General features: G+C 36.6%; 1 protein-coding gene and 1 pseudogene across 1 annotated transcript; both read right to left on the bottom strand.

Annotated features, from left to right (window-relative positions):
- Window positions 1–1,139: 1,139 nt before the first annotated feature.
- LOC141491407 (zinc finger protein 583-like) lies at window positions 1,140–2,487 on the bottom strand (annotated as a pseudogene).
- An 18,552-nt stretch (window positions 2,488–21,039) lies between these two features.
- LOC141492027 (olfactory receptor 5K1-like) lies at window positions 21,040–21,996 on the bottom strand. Its single transcript, XM_074192691.1, has one exon. It carries the CDS (start codon window positions 21,994–21,996, stop codon window positions 21,040–21,042), a length of 957 nt encoding a protein of 318 aa, XP_074048792.1.
- Between the last annotated feature and the right edge of the window lie 1,542 nt (window positions 21,997–23,538).

Below are 23,538 nucleotides of genomic sequence, written 5' to 3'. Positions count from 1 at the left end.
ACCTAAAGAGTTTATTTCAAGAGCTTTGTTTTCATAGGGGATGTATGAGATTATGATTATTTAACTGTTTAGTTTTCTGACATTGAAGGAAATATGAGATTACAGATCTATATTCTCTTTAATTTTTGTAATCCTAATCCAAGTGTGAATTATTTCTCTGTCATTCTGATGTAATTTTGCCTATAAGAAACCTTGTTATAATCCTAATGGTTGTTTGAATTTTCTCTGGGTGTCTGAACCTATGCTGGAGTGAAACAATAAAACCTAAGTTTTTAACCATCTCTAATTTCTGTGCTATGGTAAATATATATTGAGTAACAGTTACCTACACACGAACTTATAGAAGAAATATTTCTCCCACAATAACCCCTAAGGTTCCTTCCAACTCTGAGGAACTATTTAGTTTAACCTTCTCTTTTTTTTCCTTTTTTTTTTGAAGCTGTCTCCATATATATTGTAATCATCAACATGCATACTACGCTTTAGGCTAATACTTTTATTCTTCATCACTTCATAGAAGTTTTTGCATTTTCTCTGAATTCTTCATCTGTATCAATATCTTTATATCATTATCTATATATACATTTTCATATGTATATTTGCATGTATATACACAAATGTGCATGTGTGTAAAGAGATCTATAGAAACAGAAACACATATATAAAGGTTTTTGCTTTTGTTAAAAGTGCCCCAAGTATTTTTCTTCATTAACTTTGCAAAAGCCTGAGGGGCTTTTAAAAGTCATCCCCTTTATCTGTAGTTAAAGGCTTTTGCAGAGTCTTCTGGAAATAAAATATAAGCCTGGCCCCTGGATACCATACAGTAGAGACTCTGGAACTAGGGAAAACTGAAAAGGTTGCCATAGTCCACATCAAGAAACCAGATTTACCCTATATATAAGGAAATAATCAGCAATCTTCCTCTGGGCTGCTGCTTTCTCTGTAGAACTACATCTCAGCAACTGGCACTTACCCCTATTTCTCTATCTTGATATGAAGTCAAGAAGTCAGATAATTAAAACCAAAATTTCAGTCCAGCATATGGGGTTTAAATTCATCAGTTTTGTGCATAAGCTATCCTTCATGCCTTTGTGGTGGTGCTGAGTTTTCATAAAATTACCCTTTTAGAAAACCTTTATTGCTAAATGATGGGAGAATAACCATGAAACTCCTGTCCTAGCTGCAACAATGCTTTTTGTTATCTTATATTTTCAGGGTTACTCTACAATGACATTTCTTGTACCAGGTAAGGGATTAGCTTCAAATGAAGGTAATGCCACATTCAGAAATCTTCCTTAGATGAATGTTTTGCTAGCTATGTTCTCCAGTCAAAAGCTGTCTAACATTGATTACACTCATAAGGTTCCTTGCTAATATGAATTTTCTGTTAGGAAGTAAGGCATGGTTTACCCAAAGGAAGGCTTCTCCATATTTATTAAATTAATATTACTCTCCAGTATGAATTCTCTGGTGGTAAATAAAGGACAAATTATATCTAAAAGCTTTGCCACATTCATTACATTCGTAAGGTTTCTCTCCAGTATGAATTCTCTTATGGGTAGTAAGCGATGTACTCTGGGCAAAGGTCTTACCACATCCATTATACTCATAAGGTTTCTCTCCAGTATGAATTCTCTGATGGGAATTGAGCTGTGTTTTTGACCTGAAGGCCTTCCCACATTCACTACATGGATAAGGTTTCTCTCCTGTATGAATCTTCTGGTGGTAAGTAAGAGATGAGTTGGATCTAAAAGTTTTGCCACATTCAGTACATTCATAATAAGGCTTCTCTCCAGAATGAATTCTCTGGTGTGATGTAAGCTGTGCTTGGAGAATAAAGGCCTTTCCACATTCTTCACATTCATAAGGTTTTTCTCCAGTATGAATTTTGTAGTGATACTTAAGAGATGAGCTGCAGGTAGAAGATTTCCCACATTCTTTACATTTATGAAGTTTCTCCCCAGTATAAAATCCCTGATACCTAGTAAGATGGATGAAGGCTTTCCTATATTCATCGTATCCATAAATTCTCTCTATAATATCAGTTATATGATCCTGATAAGGGTTTGAATTATAGTGAGAAAACTCTCCAAATTCATTCTGCTTAGAAAGTTTCTTATCATCAAAATCCAAGTCTTCTTTCAGTGTCTAATCCTGGCAATTATGTCTTGGGTATTTTTCCAGGGATGCTTTATCCATGCCAGTACCAAGCTGTGGAACTGGTTCCTTCTTTTTAAGTTTAGGTTCCCAACCCATACAGGGGCTTCTGGAGACTTCTTTCCCCAGCATCCATGGCGTTTTCCTTTGTTCCAGCTGGGAGATCACATCTAGGAAGACCAGGTTCCTGTAGTTCTCCAGCATCACCTCCCTGTACAGCTCCTTCTGAGAAGGGTTTAGATGCCTCCACTCTTCCTGGGTGAAGTCCACGGCCACGTCCTTGAAGGTCACTGACTGGTGGAGCCAGCTTGACAGAAGCACGTCGGCCATCCCTCCTTCTCCTCCTTGCTCTCCTCTGGTGGACGTTGTCAGAAGGCACAGCTGGGGGAAAGAGCGGCCTGTCATACAAGCCTGGCAAATCCCCGATGTGCGGGCTGAAACACCGGCTCCGGCCGGAGGGCGGTGGTCGCCGGGGGCGCCCGAGTGAGGGCGGAGGGGGGAAGGGTGGCCTGAGTGGGGGGCCCGGGCTGCCCTGGGCGTTGCGGAGGGGTCGAGGCGCCCGAGCAGGCCCCAGGCCCTGGCGCCCCCGCGGCCCGGCCCACTGGAAGCACCTTAACCTTCTCTTAATAATAAACAGAACTGTTTACATATATTTCCCCGAATCAATTCTTTAGGATACTTGAAAAATAAAATTTCAAAGTAATATAGGTAAATCAGTGTTTGATTTGTTAATATTCATGATCTGAGAAACAGTAAGTTACCTGTTTATTGTTTCTGAGTCACCTTGTTGTGGCTATCTCTAATAATACAATCAAACAATAAACATATAAATATATATATTCTGTCAGGCAATTTATGGTGCTATGATGCAAATATAAATGAAACAATCCGTTACTTCATGGATGCTTACATGCTAACAGTTTCTGGCAGTAGGCACATATCTAAGTATACACAAAACACACCCAAAAATGCATTCAGGGAAATTTGGGGTAAGAAAAAGTACTAAAAATCAGGAAATTGGGAACAACATCTGAAATATACTGCTTGAATCTGATTGAAGGAAACTGTAGATTCTTAAGAGCTGGAGATGAGGAAGGGACTTTGTTCCAGCTTGATGAATAACTTGTGCAAAGGAACCAAGATAGGAGATGGAAGGATGTTCATGAATAATAGCAAGAAGACTAATTTGACTGGACTCCAGAGTATCGTAAGGAAAGTACTAAGTAATAACATGGGAGATGTATGTTGGAGTCAAATTGGAGATTGTGGTAGGCTTTACGTTTATTTATTATTTTTTTCTTTTGCAAGGCAATGGGGTTAAGTGGCTTGCCCAAGACCACACAGCTAGGTAATTATCAAGTGTCTGAGGGCAGATTTGAACTCAAGGTACTCCTGACTCCAGGGCCAGGGCTCTAACCATTGTGCCACCTAGCCACCTAGCCACCCCTGTGGTAAGCTTTAAATTCCACATAAAGAAGTTTATATTTGCTCCTGCTGGTGTAGGGACTCACTGTAGTTTATTGAGTGAGAGAATAACATGGGGGGATTAGAAACATCTCTTGGTTCCAGATACTGCCAACTGTTATCCCGTATGTCTGAAATATTCTGGCTTATCATCTCTGTTTCCTTGCCCCTATGTCTGAAATATTCTGGCTTATCATCTCTATTTCCTTGCTTCCCTAAATTACAAGTCCCAACTAAAATCTCACCTTAATTACAAAGCACCTAGTTAGTCCTTTGCCAGGAGTCAAGAACTGAATTCAAATATGTTTGCCTCAGTTGTTTCAATTGTGAAATGGAACTTAAAAATAACATCCACCTCCAAATCAAATGACATAATATTTGTAAAAAGTTAGTACTACATAAATGCTAGCTATTAGTATTAATCTTTTACAAGAAGTTTTCCCAACCCCTCTTCATTCCAATGACTTCTCTCAATTGTTTTCCTTTTTTTTTATAAAAAGCTTATATTTGCATATTTTCTTGTTGCCTGTCCATTAGATTGTGAGCTCCTTGAGGATAATAATAGTCTTTTTTTTTTTGCAAGGCAATGGGGTTAGGTGGCTTGCCCAAGGCCACACAGCTAGGTAATTATTAAGTGTCTGAGACCGGATTTGAACCCATGTACTCCTGACTCCAAGGCTGGTGCTTTATCTACTATGCCACCTAGCCACCCCTAATAATAGTCTTTTAACCCTTCTTGCATTCCCAGAATTTAGCAGTTACTGGCCCATAGTAGATGCTCCATGAATGTTTATATAGACTGACTAATTAGAGACAATAGAGACAAGTCAAAAAAACCAATTAGGAAGCTAATGTCATAACGATAAGGGATTGAAGCAGGAGGCAATAAATACATAAATACATAACATAAAGCATCTATGTCTACAAACACAAAGGATAGCACATGTATATATATTATAGAGATAATATTAAAATAAATATACTATTGCTAAAATATACATTTTAAAAGTATTTGAGGTCTATTATAGTCAATTTAAGCATATAATTCCTCTGCTGTACAGGGCCAGCCCCAGGGAGTGATATTCACATATACTTGGTGACTTTTCCCATCAAACATGTGAGTGGATTATTGCTCACTGTACGGATCTGTTGGCTCACCAGTGAACCCTGACCTAGGATAATCTGTGGCTCCAGAGGTGGTTGTAAAAGGTTTCTTAAATAGAGAAGTATGCAGATTTCTAAGAACAAATATTGTAAATTTACCCAGGAAATTGTAATACTGGATCTCTTTTAACCAGTCATTCCTGAGATAAGATTTTGCTATAAAAAGTCTGAGTTTCCAAAAATAAAGTTGGTAGATTTCACTTCCCAACCTTTCGTGTTTGGATATGTTTGTCTACCCGACCTGACTCTTGGAAATTCATGTCCAGACCAACACCAGAGCGAGCAGTACTCCGCTACTTTGCTTTGCTTCTTTATAGTCAAAAAAGATAATGTAGTTATTCCCTCCAGTGAGGCAAGTCACCATTCATGCCTATCCATTCTATAGAATTCTCATTCATGATTTCCAACAAGTTCACCATAGGAGGATGTGATGAGGATTTTCCTTGTCTTTGTTGTTGTTTTGGTTTTTCTCTTGGTCAGTTATGTCTGCCTCTTCATGACTCCATGGACCATAACATGCCAGGCCCTTCTATCCTCCTCTGTTTCTCAAAATCTGTCCAAATTCATATTCATTGCTTCAATGACACTACCTATCCATCCTTTTGCCTTCAATCTTTCCCAACCTCAGGATTTTTTTCTGATGAGTCTAACTTTTTCATTGTGTGACCAAAGTATTTAAACTTCAGTTCAGAATTTGACCCTCCAATGAATAACTTGAATTAATTTCTTTAAATACTGATTGATTAGACCTACTTTCTATCCATGGTACTCTCAAAAGTCTTTTCCAGGGGACAGCTAGGTGGTGGCAGTGGATAGAGCACCAGCCCTGGAGTCAGGAGGACCTGAGTTTAAATCCAGTCTCAGATACTTAATAATTGCCTAGCTGTGTGACTTTGGACAAATCATTTAGCCTCATTTCCCTAAATAAAATAAAAATAAATTTTAAAAGTTTAAAAAAAATCTTCTCCAGCACTGTAATTTGAAAGCATCAATTCTGTAGCATTTAGCTTTACTTTGTCTATATGGATCTTTGTCAGCAAGGTGATCTTGCCATATCATAGGGTTCCTAATTGTATGAACATCCCTTGTTCTCACCACATGCTGTGACCTTCCCTTTTTCTGATGACATGTATGAAAGATTTTAAAGAGGAGCCCATGGGGCAGCTAGGTTGCACAATGGATAGAGCACTGGCCCTGGAATCATTAGGAGCTGAGTTCAAATCCAGCTTCAGACACTTAATAATTACCTAGCTGAATGACCTTGGGCAAGTCATTTAAACCCACTGCCTTACCAAAAAAAAAAAAAAAAAAAGAGGAGCGTAACTCTCCCCAAATGTTCCAAGATCTACAAAGGATAGTAGGTTAAATAATGATGCACAAATTCACAAACAACAATAAGCGGTGTCATCTAGTGCAGCACTTGCAGAAAAGGAAAGCCAGAAGCTTGTGATATTGGGAAAGATGTCCAAAAAGAGAAACCAGCAACAGCCCAGGTAAATAAATTAGAATCCTGCTTGCTCCAAGCAGAAATCTTCCAAGGAGATGTTCTTTAGGTGCAAAAAGGCTGAAGTGCTCTAACTGAAGACACAGTTAGGGAACCCAATCCCTGAAATCTGATCAGGACAAGACAGGCTGACCATGCTTAGCACTCAGAATTGAAACATTTCACAAGGGCATTGAATACTGCATCATTCTGTGGACTAATTTTGCTTGAAAATGTCCTGAGTTTGTTGCGGTCCACTCTGGGCAGCTGGGCATCAGCCTAATTTACACAGCTCTTTGGGGGGGGGGGGGGGGCATGACCTTCATGTTCAATAATGAAAGTCAGCCAGTGAGAGATAAGCAAGGAGTTTACTGCAGGTATATGCTACATCTCTGACTCACATAGTTGAGTAAGGGTATATATAAGCCTAGGCCCCCTGTATCAGCATTCCTCATCTCCAGGCACTGTGAAAGTGTAACAGGCATGACACAAAAGGTGTGTATCCTGGAATATGTGGAATCTTCAACAAGATAAGGATGAAAGGCAGAGGGATAAGGACAAAAGGTCCTTCCTGAGAATATTCAACAAGGATGAAAGGCAGGATAACAAAGAGAGAGAAAGGCCAGAGCTCCTTCCTGAGTTCAGAGCACTCTGGTATGGACATTCCTGTTGTCCCAGGTCTCAATGACTCTCAGGATGAACTCCTCATGGCCACGCACTCTGTCTATTAACCCCTTACATGAGTTCATACAATAATTGTTTCTCAAGCTAGAAAAGGACTTTTAAAAGAGGAATTTACTATTGTATAAAAATAGCAATAAAGATAAAAATATCTTCTTCATTAATTGAATCTAGTCTAATACAAATTAAGATATCTTAACAAAATGGCACAACTCTCTCATGGTAGAAGAGAGGGGTAGGGAAATCTCAAAATACAAGTTCTTTTATGCACTTTGAAAGGCTTTGTTCCTGCCCCCTCATGCCAATCATAGGCTGGGGTTACAAATCTAATTGATATATTGGTTCCTATACATTTCCCCCCTCCTTGCTCATTATATTAATTATACTCATTATACTAATGAGCAAGAACACCTAGATCTCCTTGAGCATTCACAAAGGAGGTCAAAACTCTAGGTTAAGTTAAAAGCAGGTGGAGAAATCTCATCAGGTTTTGATTAGTTTTGAGGTAACCTGCCCATAAAGCAACAATAGGTAGAGCCCAGTCTTTGTAATGTAAACTCATTATCCTTCCTTCACATTCTTGTGGAATCCAAACACCAGCATTTTCCTCACAATTATTATCCAGAAGACTTGAACTGGTCATGAGGAGATAAATATCATTGGTTCATTACTGTAAGGGTCAATACTAGAGAATCAGCATAATGGAAGAACATCAGAAAAGAAATGATTGAGTTGATGAGAATTGCAGAATGTTAATCTGAATAAAAAGACTACATGAACTGTGGGATGCAGGTTGCCAGATATATATATATATACTCCAATGATCATCTGAATGCAGAGCTTCTTTCAGTGGGTTACATATCATCACATAGCAGTCATATGCCAAGGCTGCTAGTACAGAACAAGACAAAGAAAATAAAATTGCACCATACACTCCTAGAATGAAATAATGAAATATCCTGAGAGAGAAAATTCACAGAAATTTTCAGAATAATGTCACAGGAATCACAAGCATCCATAAAAGCCATTCTATTAAGAAACAAATATATAGATGATGAAGTCAAGTTCCATTTAAACTAACTTCAGTCTAACTTTTCCTATTATGGTTGTCATGAGGATTTAAAGTAATCCCAAAATGAGAAGGATCGGCCTCTCATAAGGTCTGTAAAAGCAACAAAGGTAAAATCACTTGTCAAAGTATGGTTCTCCTCAGGCATCTCAAAATCTTATGCTGAAAATAACAGTTCAGGATACACAAGATTCTAACCAAAAAATTTTCTACCTATCTTGGTCAAATACTTGAGAGCCACCTCTGCTTCCCTCCTCCAATGTCACCTTGTAAATACTTGTGTATGTTTTAAGAGAAAATGAGTTGTTATTTTACATGGTTCAGGCTCTGAAACTTTCAAGAATACCAGGAAGAGAAATTCCAGATTGGATCAATGTGATTTTCTTTTGTATTCTTATGGAAAAATTCTTCTCTTTATGAGTTAATTCAAGTTTCACTTACGATCAAGGAGGAGAGAATTGAACTCAGAGTTTCTAAACAAATAGCATGAGACTACTTGTATTGAAATTTATATTTTGGGATAATAAATATTTTTAGAAGGAAATTTCATTTTTAGGTATTTATTCTTGATAAAACATTACAACTTGGTGGTATAATTGATAGAGCACTAGGTCTGCAGTTAGGAAAAGAATGGTAGATGTTTTAAATAATTTTCTATAAAAACAAAATTGAAAATCATAGAAATCACTGAAAACCCAACCAAGTTCTCTAAAATAATTCAGAGACAGAGAAGAAGGGTCAATTTCTTTTTGGGAAATGTAGTAGATGTCAAATAAATATAGCAAAGATTGGTTGCTGTTGTTGGTGTCATTCTCTTTGAAGACTGAGGTTCTCGGGATCAAGTAATTATTTCTTTTGATTTTAAAATGAGGAATCAGCATAATCATGAAAAAAAAATTGAAATTTCTCAAAAATTGTCTTCTGGATGAAGAAAAGTTTTCTTAATGGATCCTGTGGACTTGATCAAGAAATCCCATCAGGGAAAATTGGAAGTTAGTATGGAAGAAACTTAGATTAGACCAACACCTCACACCCTTTACCAAGATAAGAGTCAAATGGATACAGGATTTAGACATAAAAAAACAATACTATAAGCAAATTAGAAGATCAAGGACTAGTTTACCTGTCAGATCTATGGAAAGGGGAACAGTTTATGACTAAGGAAGAGATGGAGAACATCATTAAAAACGAACTAGATGATTTCGATTACATTAAATTAAAAAGCTTTTGCACAGATAAAACCACTGTAGCCAAGATCAAAAGAAATGTAGTAAATTGGGAAACAATCTTTACAACTAGTGATTCTGACAAAGGACTCATTTCTAAAATATACAGATAACTGAGTCATATTTTTAAAACAAAAAGCCATTTCCCAATTGACAAATGGTCAAAGGATATGCCAAGGCAATTTACAGATGAGGAGATCAAAGCAATCCATAGTCATATGAAAAATTGCTCTAAATAATTAATTATTAGAGAAATACAAATTAAAGCTTTTCTGAGGTAACACCTCACACCTCTCAGACTGGCCAATATGACCAGAAAGGAAAATGATCTTTGTTAGAAGGGCTGTGGGAAATCTGGGACACTATTACACTGTTGGTGGAGTTGTGAACTCAACCAACCTTTCTGGAGAGAAATTTGGAACTATGCCCAAAGGGCAACAAAAATGAGCATACCCTTTGTTCCAGCAATACCACTACTGGGTCTATACCCTGAAGAGATGATGAAAAAGGGTAACCAGCAGAACCAGAAAAACACTGTACACCCTAACAGCAACATGGGGATGATGATCAACCTTGATGGACTTGCTCATTCCATCAGTGCAACAATCAGGGACAATTTTGGGCTGTCTGCAATGGAGAACACCATCTGTATCCAGATGAAGAACTGTGGAGTTTGAACAAAGTTCAAGGACTATTCCCTTTAATTTAGGGGGAAAAAACCAGATATCTTATTGTCTGATCTTGTTATCCCTTATACTTTTTATTTCTTCCTTAAGGATATGATTTCTCTCTCATCACACTCAATTTGATCAATGTACAACATGGAAACAAAGTAAACACTGACAGATTGCTTACCATGGGGATGGGGAGGTAAGTAAGATTCCAGGGAAAAATTGTAAAACTCAAATAAAATCTTTAATAAAAGAAAAAAAAAAGAAATCCCATCAGATGCACCAAGTTAGAGCAATTATAGTTATGTGTGAAGACTTTCAAGAGTCAAGAAATATTAGCTGGATACCTGCTGTATACTTCCTAGTGGAGTTGCTAAGAAAAATACAAGGTGCCTGCCCTAAAAGAGTTTACATTTTAATAGAAAAGACAAGACTCTAACATGAATAGATGCACAATACCAGAATATTGGGGAAATACAATAGGAAAGAGAGAAGAAAAGACACAGAAACAAAGGAGAGAGAAATGGAGCCAGAGGAAGACACAGAGAGACAATGGCAGGGAAAGAAAAAGAGAGATTACACATATTTTAGATTTCTTTTTCATTGTAATGATTGCTCTTGCTAAAACATGAAGATGAATAAACTGCTTTATGAATAGTCAGATTTAGAAATGCTCCATCTTTCTTAAAGATGACACCTCTTATTTCCATTACTACCTTGCAAATAGGTTAAAGTGATTACAAGGGATGTCCAGCTTGGGGGAATGTGACTTATCAGTCACATGTATTTAAAAAAAAACACTTCTCTCCATAAAACTCTAATTTATTTTCTATTGTTTGCAGTTTTTTCAGTATCATCTTCTTAAGTGAAGACATTCCTTGCTCTTTAGAAGGAATATTTTTAAAAGAATCATTGGAATTGAAATGCTCAGTTTGGGATTTGTTTTTTACAGTACTATTTCCCCCACTTCACCTCCTATTCTAAAAAAGTTTTTGTTTCTCCTTGTCAGGTTCAATATTTTGCAAAGTTGGGAATGTTCCCTTGGGGGCCTGGATCTTAAAGGATGTGTGATCAACAAAACAGAGAACAGGAAGATGGTTTGCATACTGGAGCATGTTAGTAAAATGCTTAACATCAGTTCTCCAAAAGAAAAAAAAAAAGAATTCATGCCATGTTTTTAGATTTATTTTGCATTATTAACATTTTCTCTACTGATCTCTTAAATCTAGATAATCAACAATACAATAAAGTCCCAAATATTTGGTAGTTTCTGAGTTGTGAGGAATATGTGGGTGTTTGGGCTCCACAAGAATGTGAGTGAAGGGTGAATTTTTAGTTTACATTACAAAGATTGGGCTCTGCCTATGGGCCAGAGTTAAAATCAAGAGACACAATCTGATCAAAGACTGAGATTAGGTAGGTGTGCCCCACCTTTCTAAGGTGGGTCTTGAGCATGCTCAAGGAAATCTAGCTGTTCTTGCTCATTAATATAATGAACAGGGCCAGGGGACTTGTATAGGGACCAAGGTATTGATTAGATTGTGACTCCAGCCTATAATTGACATGAAGGGGCAGGAACTAGGTCTTTCTTTCTTCTTCTTCTTTTTTTTTTTGCAAAGTAATTGGTTAAGTGGCTTGCCCAAGGCTACACAGGTAGGTAATTATTAAGGGTCTGAGGTCGGATTTGAACTCAAGTATTCCTGACTCCAGGGCCGGTGCTCTAACCACTACATCACCTAGCTGCCCCTAACAAGACCTTTCAAAGTGCCTAAAAGACCTTGCATTTTGGGATTTCCTCACCCCTCTCTCCTACTTTGTTAAGATCTCTTAATAAAACAGATCTGAGGGGTGGCTAGGTGGTGCAGTGGTTAGAGCACCGGCCCTGGAGTCAGGAATACCTGAGTTCAAATCCGCCTCAGGCGCTTAATAATTACCTAGCTGTATGGCCTTGGGCAATCCACTTAACCCCATTGCCTAGCAAAAACTGCAAAAAAAAAAAAAAAAAAAAACCCCAGATCTGAGACAGAAAACTAGTCAAACCTTTTAGATATACCCCAGCAAGGAAATGTCCATCAAGATGTCCTGATGTATAATACACAGTACCCTGATATTCTTCATTCTATCTAACTGCTGGTTCTCAGACTTTACAAGATCATTACTCTTAATCAAATGAAAAACAAAACCAGGTTTGTGAGATGTATCTCAACTGGATTAATACAAGAGAAATGAACATGGCATATGGAACTCCAGGTGCAAAGAGTTCACAATCTATACAGAAGCTTGAATATTTATGTAATTGCAAGAAGGAGAGAGGAAGAACAACAACAATCTTTTCCTAAAGGGGAGTTGCATAGGACAGCAGGAGTGGGAAAAGGATTAATTCTCTCCCAAAAGGGAGTGAATGTATAAGTAAAATGGCAAAAGCAGCATTCTTTTCCCTTCAGAACTGCTAGACAATGAAGATATAGTTCTGCTTATGTACAAGGGTCTCAGTTACATAGTTTTTCAGTTTGGTGCACATTGGAGCCTACCTTGACTGACATGGAGTCCAGCTTTGGGTGCAAATAACAAATTATGTCAACTGAAGATGAGGGCTTCAAATTTGGCATGTTCAATCCAGTGTTTCTAGAAAATATGACAACTCAAAGAGCCAAGTTCAGGGGATCTCTTAACATTATCCATTTCATACTTCAATTGTTGATATTCCCCAAGATCTTATTTTGGGTTCTCTTCTCTTTCCTTTTATCTCTTGATAATTTTATCAGTTCCTATCAGTTTAACTATTGTCTCTATTCAGATAACTCCCATATCAAAATAACCAGATCCAGTTTCTTTCCTGAATTTTTGTCTAAAATCCATTTCTACATGTTGGATGTTTCAAGTTGAATGACCTATAAACATTTTAAACTCAAAAAAATCTAAGATTAAACCCATTATTTTTATCCTTAAAATCTCCCTTCTCTCAGCCTTTCCTATATCTGTTAAAGGTAGCATCAAAAGTACTTTTTCTTATAAATCTCACCATATGGTTCCCTTTATAATAAAATAATATTCTGTAATATTCACATGTCATAATTAATGCAGTCTTATCCCATTAAATGGAAACTTTCCTTCTAATTCTTTGTTATGAAAAAATGCTGCAAAAAATAACATATCTGTATAATGCAGTATATATGTAAGTATATATGCATGTATATATTCCAGCATCTTAAATGGAATCCAGATCATTTCTTCTATCTTTTTAATATCTAATAGTGGTATCAGTGGATCAAGGAACATGGATAACTTAGGAACCTTTACAATATAATTCCAAATCATTTTCCAGAATGATTGAACTTTCACAGCTCTCTGAAACAGATCATTAGGTTTACCTGTCTCCATACAGATATTACAGAATTTATCTTTTTTGAATTTATAGGAATGGAGTGAAAATTAAAAATTGTTTTAATTTTCATTTTTCTTATTATTATTGTTTTTTAAACATCCTTTCATCTAATTTTTGCATTTTCCCTTTTGAAAGTTTCAAATTCATATCATTTGACCACTTATCAATTGGAAAATGCCTCTTGATCTGAGTAAAAGAGAGACAGAGAGAGAGAAAGCATAGGTTTTTAATAATGTTTGATCTATTAAGCATGATTAATAATAATTGCTTTGTTCCTTTGATTAGGAAGAAAATTGTGACTCAAATGACCTCATTAACATTGTCACCCCTGGTTCCAGTCCAGTGAAATAGCAGTTTTATGAAGATAGAAGTCATGGACCATTCCAAATTGATTTCAACACTAGGAATTTTATTGAAGCAAGTGAAGCATGTAACAATGAGCAAGACCCAAGTGATAGTGAGTGCACTGAGGAGAGGACATTTCTCTGAATCATAGGGACCCAGATCTAGAGCTGAGTCCTATAGTTGATGGTTAGAATCAGGGAATTCTCCTGAATTTCTATTTTTAGTGGACTGCCTTTGCCATGTATAATCCATATCCTTGAATGTCAGAAGGAGGAAGAAATCGCACTTAAAAAAGAAACAAGCACAAAAAATATGTTATGGCTATGTTTAATAAACAGATAAATATAGAGAGCATTATTAGACAATCACAATGTACTAGGTACTGTACTAAACAGTCAATTAAAACATAAGCAAAGTTTGGTTAATAATTCATCTTGGAAGTGAACCCTACAGTCCCTGCTCTTGAGAAGTTTACATTAAAGTAGGGAAGATAGATAAACAGATAGATAGACAAACAGGTAGATAGATAGACAGACAGATGAATGACAGACAGGTAGAAAGACCAACACAGATAGATAGATAGACAGATAGGAAGGTAAATAGATAGACAAAAAGACAAGTAGATATATAAATTGACATGCGTATTGTGTGCATGCAATACACATCTGCACACACACACATACACACAAGTATGTATGCACATGTATAAAATGTGTATGTATAGGCATGCAGATGTGTTTGCAAGTACACATGTGTATATGTATCTATATGTATGTTGAAAAGGAGTAAGGTGGAGTCTGGGGAGACATAAGTTGGTCCAGGTTTGAAGAAATCATGATGGTTGTTGAGAGGGCTTTCAGAAATGGATGCTCAGGAAGGAACTTAACAGTCAGAGAATGCAACTATAAGGATGAAGGTATTGCCAGAATAAGAAGAAAGCCTCTGGAACAGAGACAGGTGGGGTGGTTTAATTTTTCACTCCTTTGATGTTGTTCCAGTAATTCTTATCTCAATAAATTACTGATTTTTACTCATTCTATTTTATTATTATTCAGAGTATTCGTAACTTGGTTAAGCTTTCCAAGGGCTCTAATTTCATTCTTTAACTCTTGTTTCACCACTTCTTTTATTGAATTCATCCATTTTGGGGGTTCTTGACTAAATGTATACTTTTTTCTGGGGTTTTACATCAACTTCCCTTACAGAATTTTACCTTGCCATTTTCTAAATTAATAGTATATGCTTGTGGTACTAATAGTTATCTTCTGTTGACTCATTTTTACTCTTGAACAGTAAAAATCTCCTTCTTGCTGTTTCTCTCCATACTCTCTTTACAACTATTTAAGTCATTGTCACATTTCCTGGTCCTTCAGTGCACATTCCAGTGTAGAACAGGAGGCCTATGTTTGGTCACACTGAATTCTTAACCCTCTACTTGTAGTATGTGAGCAGATTTGACTGCTAATAACATTTGTCCCTGTCCCTTCCAGCAAGCCTAGTTTAGAGTAGTATAGAAGACATTATAGTCCTCAAAAGAAAGAGACTAGGTTTGGGACACTAGTCTAGATGCTCTGTCTCTGTCTTCCTGTGTCTGAATGTCTGTCTCTATCTCGGTGTCTGTATTTGAGTTTCTGTGTTTGTCTCTGTGTCCTATTTCCTGGTCTGTCTGTTGGTCTCTGTTTCTCTCTACCTCTGTCTCTATCTCTTGCACCAATCATTGCCTCCTTTTATTAGAAATTGCTTAAGTCTGCAATATTTCATTCATCCATTGTGTTTAGTGAGCATCTTCCATGAACAAAACACTATGCCACCCCCTCACTATTCAAAATAGCAAGTGTCTGCAAATAAACATGAATTAGAAAGAACTGCTTTACTTACAATCTCTAGACTTGAATTTTAGTTTGACATAGAACAAATCCTATATAAATTCACCCTAACCTAGCAGTCATCTAAAGCAGAAATTAGGAAACTATGACCCAGGGAACCACACCCACTATTTTTAATAGACCTAACCTTTCCTTGGGGACAGCACAAAAACAAGTAGCAGGCTAGTCTTGGCCCCTGGATCATTGTTTGTCAATCACTTTGTGCTATAGAATCTGATCCTATGACTCCTGAGAGGTATTTCTCCCTATTTATCTTTTTCCTCTCTAAGATGTTCAATCTTGACCTTCTTGAGGTACCTAGCATGCAATAAAAGTATGCCTCATCTCTGTGCCCTTGCAAGTACCATTTTACTGGAATACTTACTCTCACACCATCTTTCTTTAAGACTCAGATCAAGTGCTACCTTCAATCAATCAACAATTACTATACCTATGTCCCCAGCACTCTACTAATCCAGGGGACCAAGGGGGAATGGGGAAACCTGCAAGTAAAAGAAGAAATCGCACTCAAAATGAGCTTACATTCTAATGGAGGCATATATAAAACATATATAATATAAATCTGAAGTTAACAAATACAAATATATAAAAGTAGCTAAAGATAAAGCAATTTAGAAGGGAAGGTACAAAAATTAGAGGGATCAGGAAAGACTTCATGCAAAAGATTGTGTTTGAGTTGTACCTTAAAGGAAAAGTAAGACTTGGTGTAGCTGAGGTAAGGAAGGAGGGTATTTTAGGGATGAAGAACAACCAATGAAAAGGCATGAAACAATATGGAGTATCATGGGTGAAGACTAGAGACACGGTCAGTTTGGTTGTAAACTGAGAGAGCAAAAATAATGTTCAACAAGTCTGAAAAGATGGCCTGCATCCAGGTCTTAAAAGCTAAACTCGCTCCCCCCCCCCACAGAAGGCAATCTGTTAGTGTTTACATTGTTTCCATAGTATATACTGATCTAAGTTGAATATGATGAGAGAAAAATCATATCCTTAAGGCAGAAAAATAAAATATAAGAGATATCAAAATTACATAATATCATAATGGTTTGTTTTTTTTTTTAATTTAAGGTAATAGTCTCTGGTCTTTGTTCTTTGTTCAAACTCCACAGTTATTTCTCTGGATACAGATGGTATTCTCCATCACAGATACTCCCAAATTATGCCTGATTTTTGCACTGATGGAATGAGCAAATCATTAAGGTTGATCATCACCCTAATTTTGCTGTTAGGGTGTCCAGTGTTCTTCTGGTTCTGCTCATCTTGCTCATCATCAGTTCATGCAAATCCTTTCATGCTTCCCTGAATTCCCATCCCTCCTGGTTTCCTAATAGAACAATAGTATTCTCTCTCTCTCTCTCTCTCTCTCTCTCTCTCTCTTCTCTCTCTCTCTCTCTCACACACACACACACACACACATATATACCACAGTTTATTAAGCCATTCCCAAATTGATGGACATTCACTCGATTTCCAATTCTTTGCCACCACAAACAGGGCTGCTATGAATATTTTTGTACAAGTGATGTTTTTACCCTTTTTCATAATCTCTTCAAGGTATAGACCCAGTAGTGGTATTGCTGGATCAAAGGGTATGCACATTTTTGTTGTCCTTTGGATGTAATTCCAAACTGCTCTCCAGAAAGGTTGAATGAGTTCACAGCTCCACCAGCAATGTATTTATTGTCCCAGATTTCCTACATCCCTTCCTACATTGACCATTGTTCTTCCTGATCATATTGGCCAGTCTTAGAGGTATGAGGTGGTACCTCAGAGTGCATATATTTATTTTAAAGAATCAGCGTGAACTAGTAGATAGTCAACCTTGGCACTAGGATAATCTGAATTCAAACTCTGTAGGTTTATGACCTTGACAAGTCACTTTATTTCTCAGATAATGCTCTCAGACTATTAGCTGAAGAGACACTGATAGGGGGAATTTCCTACCATCAATTTACACTGATGAAACACAATTCTGGTTTTAGATATGCATATGTACATATGTTTATGTTTGTATTATATATATATATATATATTCAGTTATACAATATGATATTTGTCCTTCATTTTGAAAGAGGACCAGTGATGTTCTGGATGATATCTTGATTTGCACATGTATTAGATTTAAGTGAAGCAAAATTACAAAATGTTATCAGACTTTCTCTCTTCCTGAGTCATCAAAGTCCAGTGTCAAAGCAAAAGTCTGGATGCAGTAGATGACCTTGGCATCTTCAATGTCTGACTATAGCAATGGAGATGCTATATGGGACATTGGAACAAATTGTTGTCATTTGTCTATTGTGTTGGGGGAAGTCTTCACATGTTCAGAGCAGACATCCCCCAAGCTCTCTGATAAGTTTGAGGTTTTTGGGTTACCCTCAACCTGGTTTATCCCATCTGTCCAGCTGGTTAACCAGGGTGTGGCCATGAGGACTAACACCTCTAGTGCAAGGGCTGATCAAGCATTTTTCAGAACTGTTCATCTATCTTTGGTATCCATCTGTCACCCAACTCTCACCTGAGGCTCCAAAAAGCTCTTGCATAAACAGTAATACGTATATAATATATAGGACACACTTATACATATATGTATCAAATGCACACATGTGTATATATAGATATATTGTGTGTATATATTTATGTGTATATATATATATATATATATATTTATATATATTTAACATACATGTGTGCATACTCTCATTTTTTAACTATGTTTCCCCAGCACCTAGATTGGTGTCTGGCTCATAGTAGAAACTTAAGAAATATTTGTGTATTGACTGATCAATTATTGATCCATTTCCATCATCCTAAACCTTAGATATTCAGTTACCTTTCTTATTTTTAATAAAATTCCTTTGTTTTATCTTAATCCTATAGTTTTTCCTACTTTCTTTTGCTTCCAAACATATTGAAGCAAAAATTCTCTTTCTCTGTTGCCTCCATTTTTAATTATTTATTTCTCTGCAACAACTAGAACATTGAACATTAAAGTTTAAATTAATTTAAAATATTTTATGGCCAAATTTATTTTTCTTAAACTGATGAAAAAATGGAGTTAAAGTTACATACCCAAGGTCACATAACTTATTAGTGGCTCAAGTAGAATGAGAACTCAGGACTATATCTCCTGGTTCAGTTCTCTTTGGACTACAATAAGCTGAGTATCTCCTTCAATGACTACTTTTTATTCGTTTGTTCTTTGATTGTGATCATTTCCAAAGCCACAGTTCATGTTTTCTGATCCTGGTTTCTTCCTCTATCCTTTGAAGAACTTTTCATTTTAGTTCAGCTAAGACTTTCATTTAAGTTACTCAAGTACTCAAGGTCAATGTCAATTCTCACTTCTCATTCAAGTTCCAATTCTCAATCTCCAAATGTTAATAGGACATTTTCCCATGGATACTGTGACTTAAAAATCAATATTTCTTAAATAGAATGGATATGTGAAAGAACTAAGTTTTTCAGGTGAAATTCTAAAGGAATATTCAGGGATATTCTAAAGAATATCATTCTTTTCAATGCCACTATTTCACCTACAATAGCAACAACCATTTCACCTAGTCTTAACAATTTGATATTTCTTTGACTTCCTCCTTCTTTCCCTATATTAGATTAATCAACATCTGTTGTCCATTTCTCTTCCAAAAGCAGTTCCTTTTTCTTCTATCACACCATCATAACCTAGTTCTACTGCCTCATGAAGAATTATAGCAAAAGCATCTACACTGGAATTCTTATCTTCAGAACATCATCTTCTCTGCCTTCAAATTAACCTTCCTAAAATATTATTTTTATTGTTTTTGTTTTCTCATTGTACAGCACTATCAATAAAACTTCAGTGACCCCCTACTATCTACAGGTTAAAAATCTAAGTTGCTCAGTCAAACAATCTGAGTCCTCAATTGACTGGCCTACCTTATTTAACCAAACTCAATGCTCTCCAACACAAACCCACTACTCCAATCAACATTCTCTCCTCAGTCTCTTCACACAGCTTGAACACACAGCTTTCTTATTCCTTTGCTTAGTCTGTTATTCTTCCTTGAAATACATCCTTTAGTCTTCCCTATCCTAATTCTAGTCATTATTCAAGACCTGAGTAATCTCTTTTATAAAGTTTTCCCATAATTATACTTGCATTCATTGAATTCTTTCTCCTGAGAATTTCTATAAAATATCTGAATCACACAATTTAGCATTTCATCATACTGTATATGTCTGTATTTCTTCATGTTGTATAGTTCTGTTGTCTCTTTAGTTCATATTCCACCTACCGTGACAATTTTATGGTTACTCATATTAGGGCAGGAATTATGTCTTTAGGGTATTTTTTGTATTCCCTACAGCAGCAAGAATAGCAGCAAAACAAGAATATTTGTTGTATCAAAGCTTCTGAGGTAATTATGATAAATGTATAGCTACCGCTGTAAATGAATTTTTAAGATATCTTAAACTGTCAATAAGTCCATAAATAAATTAATTTACCCTGGAATCAAAGAGGTTATTCAGTTTTACATTCTTATTCACCAAGTAGTCAGAAAACACTATTTGGAGAAAATATTTCTTTAACTTTTTAACTAATTCAAGAATGGCTTTGTCTCATTTCATTAGCAATTCATTTAGTTCATGTAAAATATATGAGAAATAATATTTTCAAAACAGTCTCATTTAAGTAAGTAGGATAAATTGTCATTATAAGATTAATTTTCTAATAATAGTTTCATAATATTTGTGTGGCAGCTGCCACCAGGGAACACCAAAGGTTTATCGAGTTTTTTGACGTAATGTTTTCTATGGAAATCACTTTGCAAAGCAATCACTTCAAAAAAGTTTAAGTTTAAAATCACACAATGCTGCAGAAGAGCCTACTCTAAGCAAGAAGTGATCATGCTGAAGTTGTTGAATGTCAAGGCAATTTTTGAGGGTTTTTTTGTAAGGGTGTTTATTTTGTTTTATTTATTTATTTATTTATTTATTTGTTTATTTATTTATTTGCTTAATCTAGTTGCAACTTTTATAGTGGTTCTTTATTTTATATTCCCATATATCTTATGCTTTAGGGATTTAAAATGAGAACACAAAGAATGAGAAAAACTGTACAAAATTAATTACTATTCCCTATTGCTGACACATCTTCCTTTATACTTCCTACTGAATCCTACAGTAGTATATATATATATATATATATATATATATATATATATATATATATATGAAATGGATAATGTCCAACAAAACAGATTCCTCTTTTCTATATATTCCTCTGATCTTCTGTTGATTTCTTGAATTTTGTGATGACTAACTCTCTGATACAGTCTATTCTGAAAGTAGTCATTTTCAGAGCTTGAAATTTAAGTAATCACAAGTTCCCTATTTCTGTATTTATTAATTCATTTTTCAATAAGATTTCATAATTTTCTAGCTAAGTTGGCTCTATCCAAAATATTACTCTTTCATTTTTGGATAACTTTGTTTATAAAAACTTAATAATATTCAAACCAAGGAACCTCAATGTACAGATTTTGCTCCAAATTCCCCTGAGATTTTTTTCTTCATAATTTTTTTCAGGACATTGATTACTTCCTTGTTTCTGAGACTATAAATAAAAGGATTTAAAAAAGGAATTACTATTGTATAAAAGATAGCAACAGGTATGTCTATGGCTCCTTCATCAACTGCACCTGGTCTAATATACATGATGAGAAGAGAACCATAAAATATTGCAACAGATATAAAATGGGAAGCACAGGTAGAAAATGCTTTTCCTCGTCCTTCCTTTGATTTCATCCTAAGGATAGTTAAAAGGATGTAAAGATAAGACACTAAGACAATACCTATGGTGAAAACTTGAATTGAACCTGAGAAGATGAAAATCATCAATTCATTAATATAAGGATCAGTACAAGAGAGCCGGTATAAAGGAAGAACATCACAAAAAAAATGATTGATTTCATGTGACTGACAGAAAGTTAATCTGAATAGAAAGCCAACATGAATCATGGAATGTAGATTGCCAGCTACGAGTGATCCAGTGATCATTTGGATGCAGAGTTTCCTTGACATCATCATGGGATAATGAAGTGGATTACATATTGCCACATAGCGATCATATGCCATGGCTGCCAGGAGAAAACAATCTGAAGTTTCAGAAAAGCAAAGAAAATAAAATTGTACCATACATTCATGAAGGGAAATCATTCTATCCTTAGAAAAAAAGTTCATTAACATCTTGGGAGTTACAGCACAAGAACTAAAAGCATCCATAAATGCCAAGTTACCAAGAAATAAATACATAGGTGAGTGTAGTCTGGGTTCAATTGAAATTAATATCACCAGTCCAATGTTGCCTATTATGGTGATCAGGTAGATTATAAAGAAAAGTATGAATAGAAGAATCTTCAGTTCTTGGTAACTTGTAAATCCAGTGAGGATAAATTCAACTGTCAAAGTGTTATTTTCAGCCATCTCAGTCTCCTGAAAACAGAAATTTTGCACTTCTATTAGAATGCAATTTAAAGAGCCGGCCAAGATGGCGGAGAGAAGACAGGCACAGTTCTAAAGTCTCCTGATCTCTTCCCTATCTATCGCATGAAACAAACCTCTTAAAAGAAATCTGACCCACAAAACCCAGAAAGAAAAGCCAGGAGAAAGAACATCTACCTCAGGATTTGTCTCCCGCAGCAGCTTTGGCTGAATTCCGGTGGGTGAGTCTGGGCTCAGAGGGAAGATCAGCCCCGATCAGCCAGATTAACAGCTGAATTGGAACCGAGAGTCGGAGGGCCAGAGCTGCTGGATCAGCAGTGGGGCTGGACGAAAGGGGCTTGGGTCCATGGGGAAGCAGAGGCGCTGGTATTGGTGCTGTCCCCCAGGAGCTCAGGGAGCAGGCTGGGGGGAGAGTCCTGGTGCAGGAGAGCTGCGGACACCATCCCTAGGCTCCTAGGGTCTGAGAAATTCTGAGTCCATGCCTCCATTGCACAGAGGTCTCTTCCCAAACAAAGAAATGCAAACTACTTCTGCCTCAGGCCCAGGTGTGTAAGCAGAAGAACCAGCCCAGCTGAGAAATGACCTCAGGCCAGGGTAAAGCCCACCATTGATTGAAGGCAAAAGAATTCAATAGCTCCAACTCCTCCTTTCCAGCAAAGGGAGAAGGCCTCTCAACCAAGGTCACAGACACTCCAGAGAGGGCAATCAGAACCTCCTACTGGCCAGCCAGAGAAACTGCACTCAGTAAAGCCTTTAGCGATCCCAAGCCCAGGTGAACCAGCCCCCCCCCCCAACTCAAGGTCTTAGCATAATGAAGAAGGGTCAGCAAAAAGGTGGATCCATCGAAAAATTCCTGGAAGGGAAAGACCCCAACTCAGAGAGACCTGGAACCTCAGAGGAGAATACAATCTGGTCTCCAGCACAGAAAGATTTCCTTGAAGAAATAAGGAAGGAGCTTAACAATTTGGGAGAGATGATTAATACCTTGCAACAAGAAAACAAAACCTTAGAAAGTACAATTGGGCAAACACAAAAGGAGAATAAATCTCTCAGATCATCAATTGGACAATTACAAAATGAGAATAATTCTCTCAGATCCTCAAATGAGCAAATGCAAAAAGAAATTAATTCTCTCAAAACCTCAATTGGTCAAATGGAAAGCTCTTTCAAAAGTAGAATTGACCAATTGGAAAAGGAGTTGCCAAAGGTTAATGAAGAAAACTCCTCCCCCCCAAAAATAATGGAGTCTACAGAAACTAATGACTCCATGAGACAGCAAGAGTCAGTTAAACAAAATCAAAAAATAGAAAAAATAGAAGCAAATGTAAAATACCTCATCAACAAAACCACTGACCTCAACAATAGATCGAGGAGGGGCAACCTGAAAATTATAGGACTTCCTGAAAACATTGAAGAGAAAAAAAGCCTGGACTTAATATTACAGGATCTAGTGATGGAAAACTGCCCTGATATCATGGAATCGGAGGGCAAAGTAGTTATTGAAGAGTACATCGATCCCCACCA

The sequence above is a fragment of the Macrotis lagotis genome, chromosome 6 (assembly GCF_037893015.1).
Source record: "Macrotis lagotis isolate mMagLag1 chromosome 6, bilby.v1.9.chrom.fasta, whole genome shotgun sequence".
Taxonomy (NCBI): domain Eukaryota; kingdom Metazoa; phylum Chordata; class Mammalia; order Peramelemorphia; family Peramelidae; genus Macrotis; species Macrotis lagotis.
The sequence above is the reverse complement of the archived record's forward strand: the minus strand, read 5'-3'. Positions and strand labels throughout refer to the sequence as shown.

Coding starts and splice junctions, on each gene's coding strand:
- LOC141492027 (XM_074192691.1), bottom strand. CDS start 21,996: ATGGCTGAAAATAACACTTTGACAGTTGAATTTATCCTCACTGGATTT.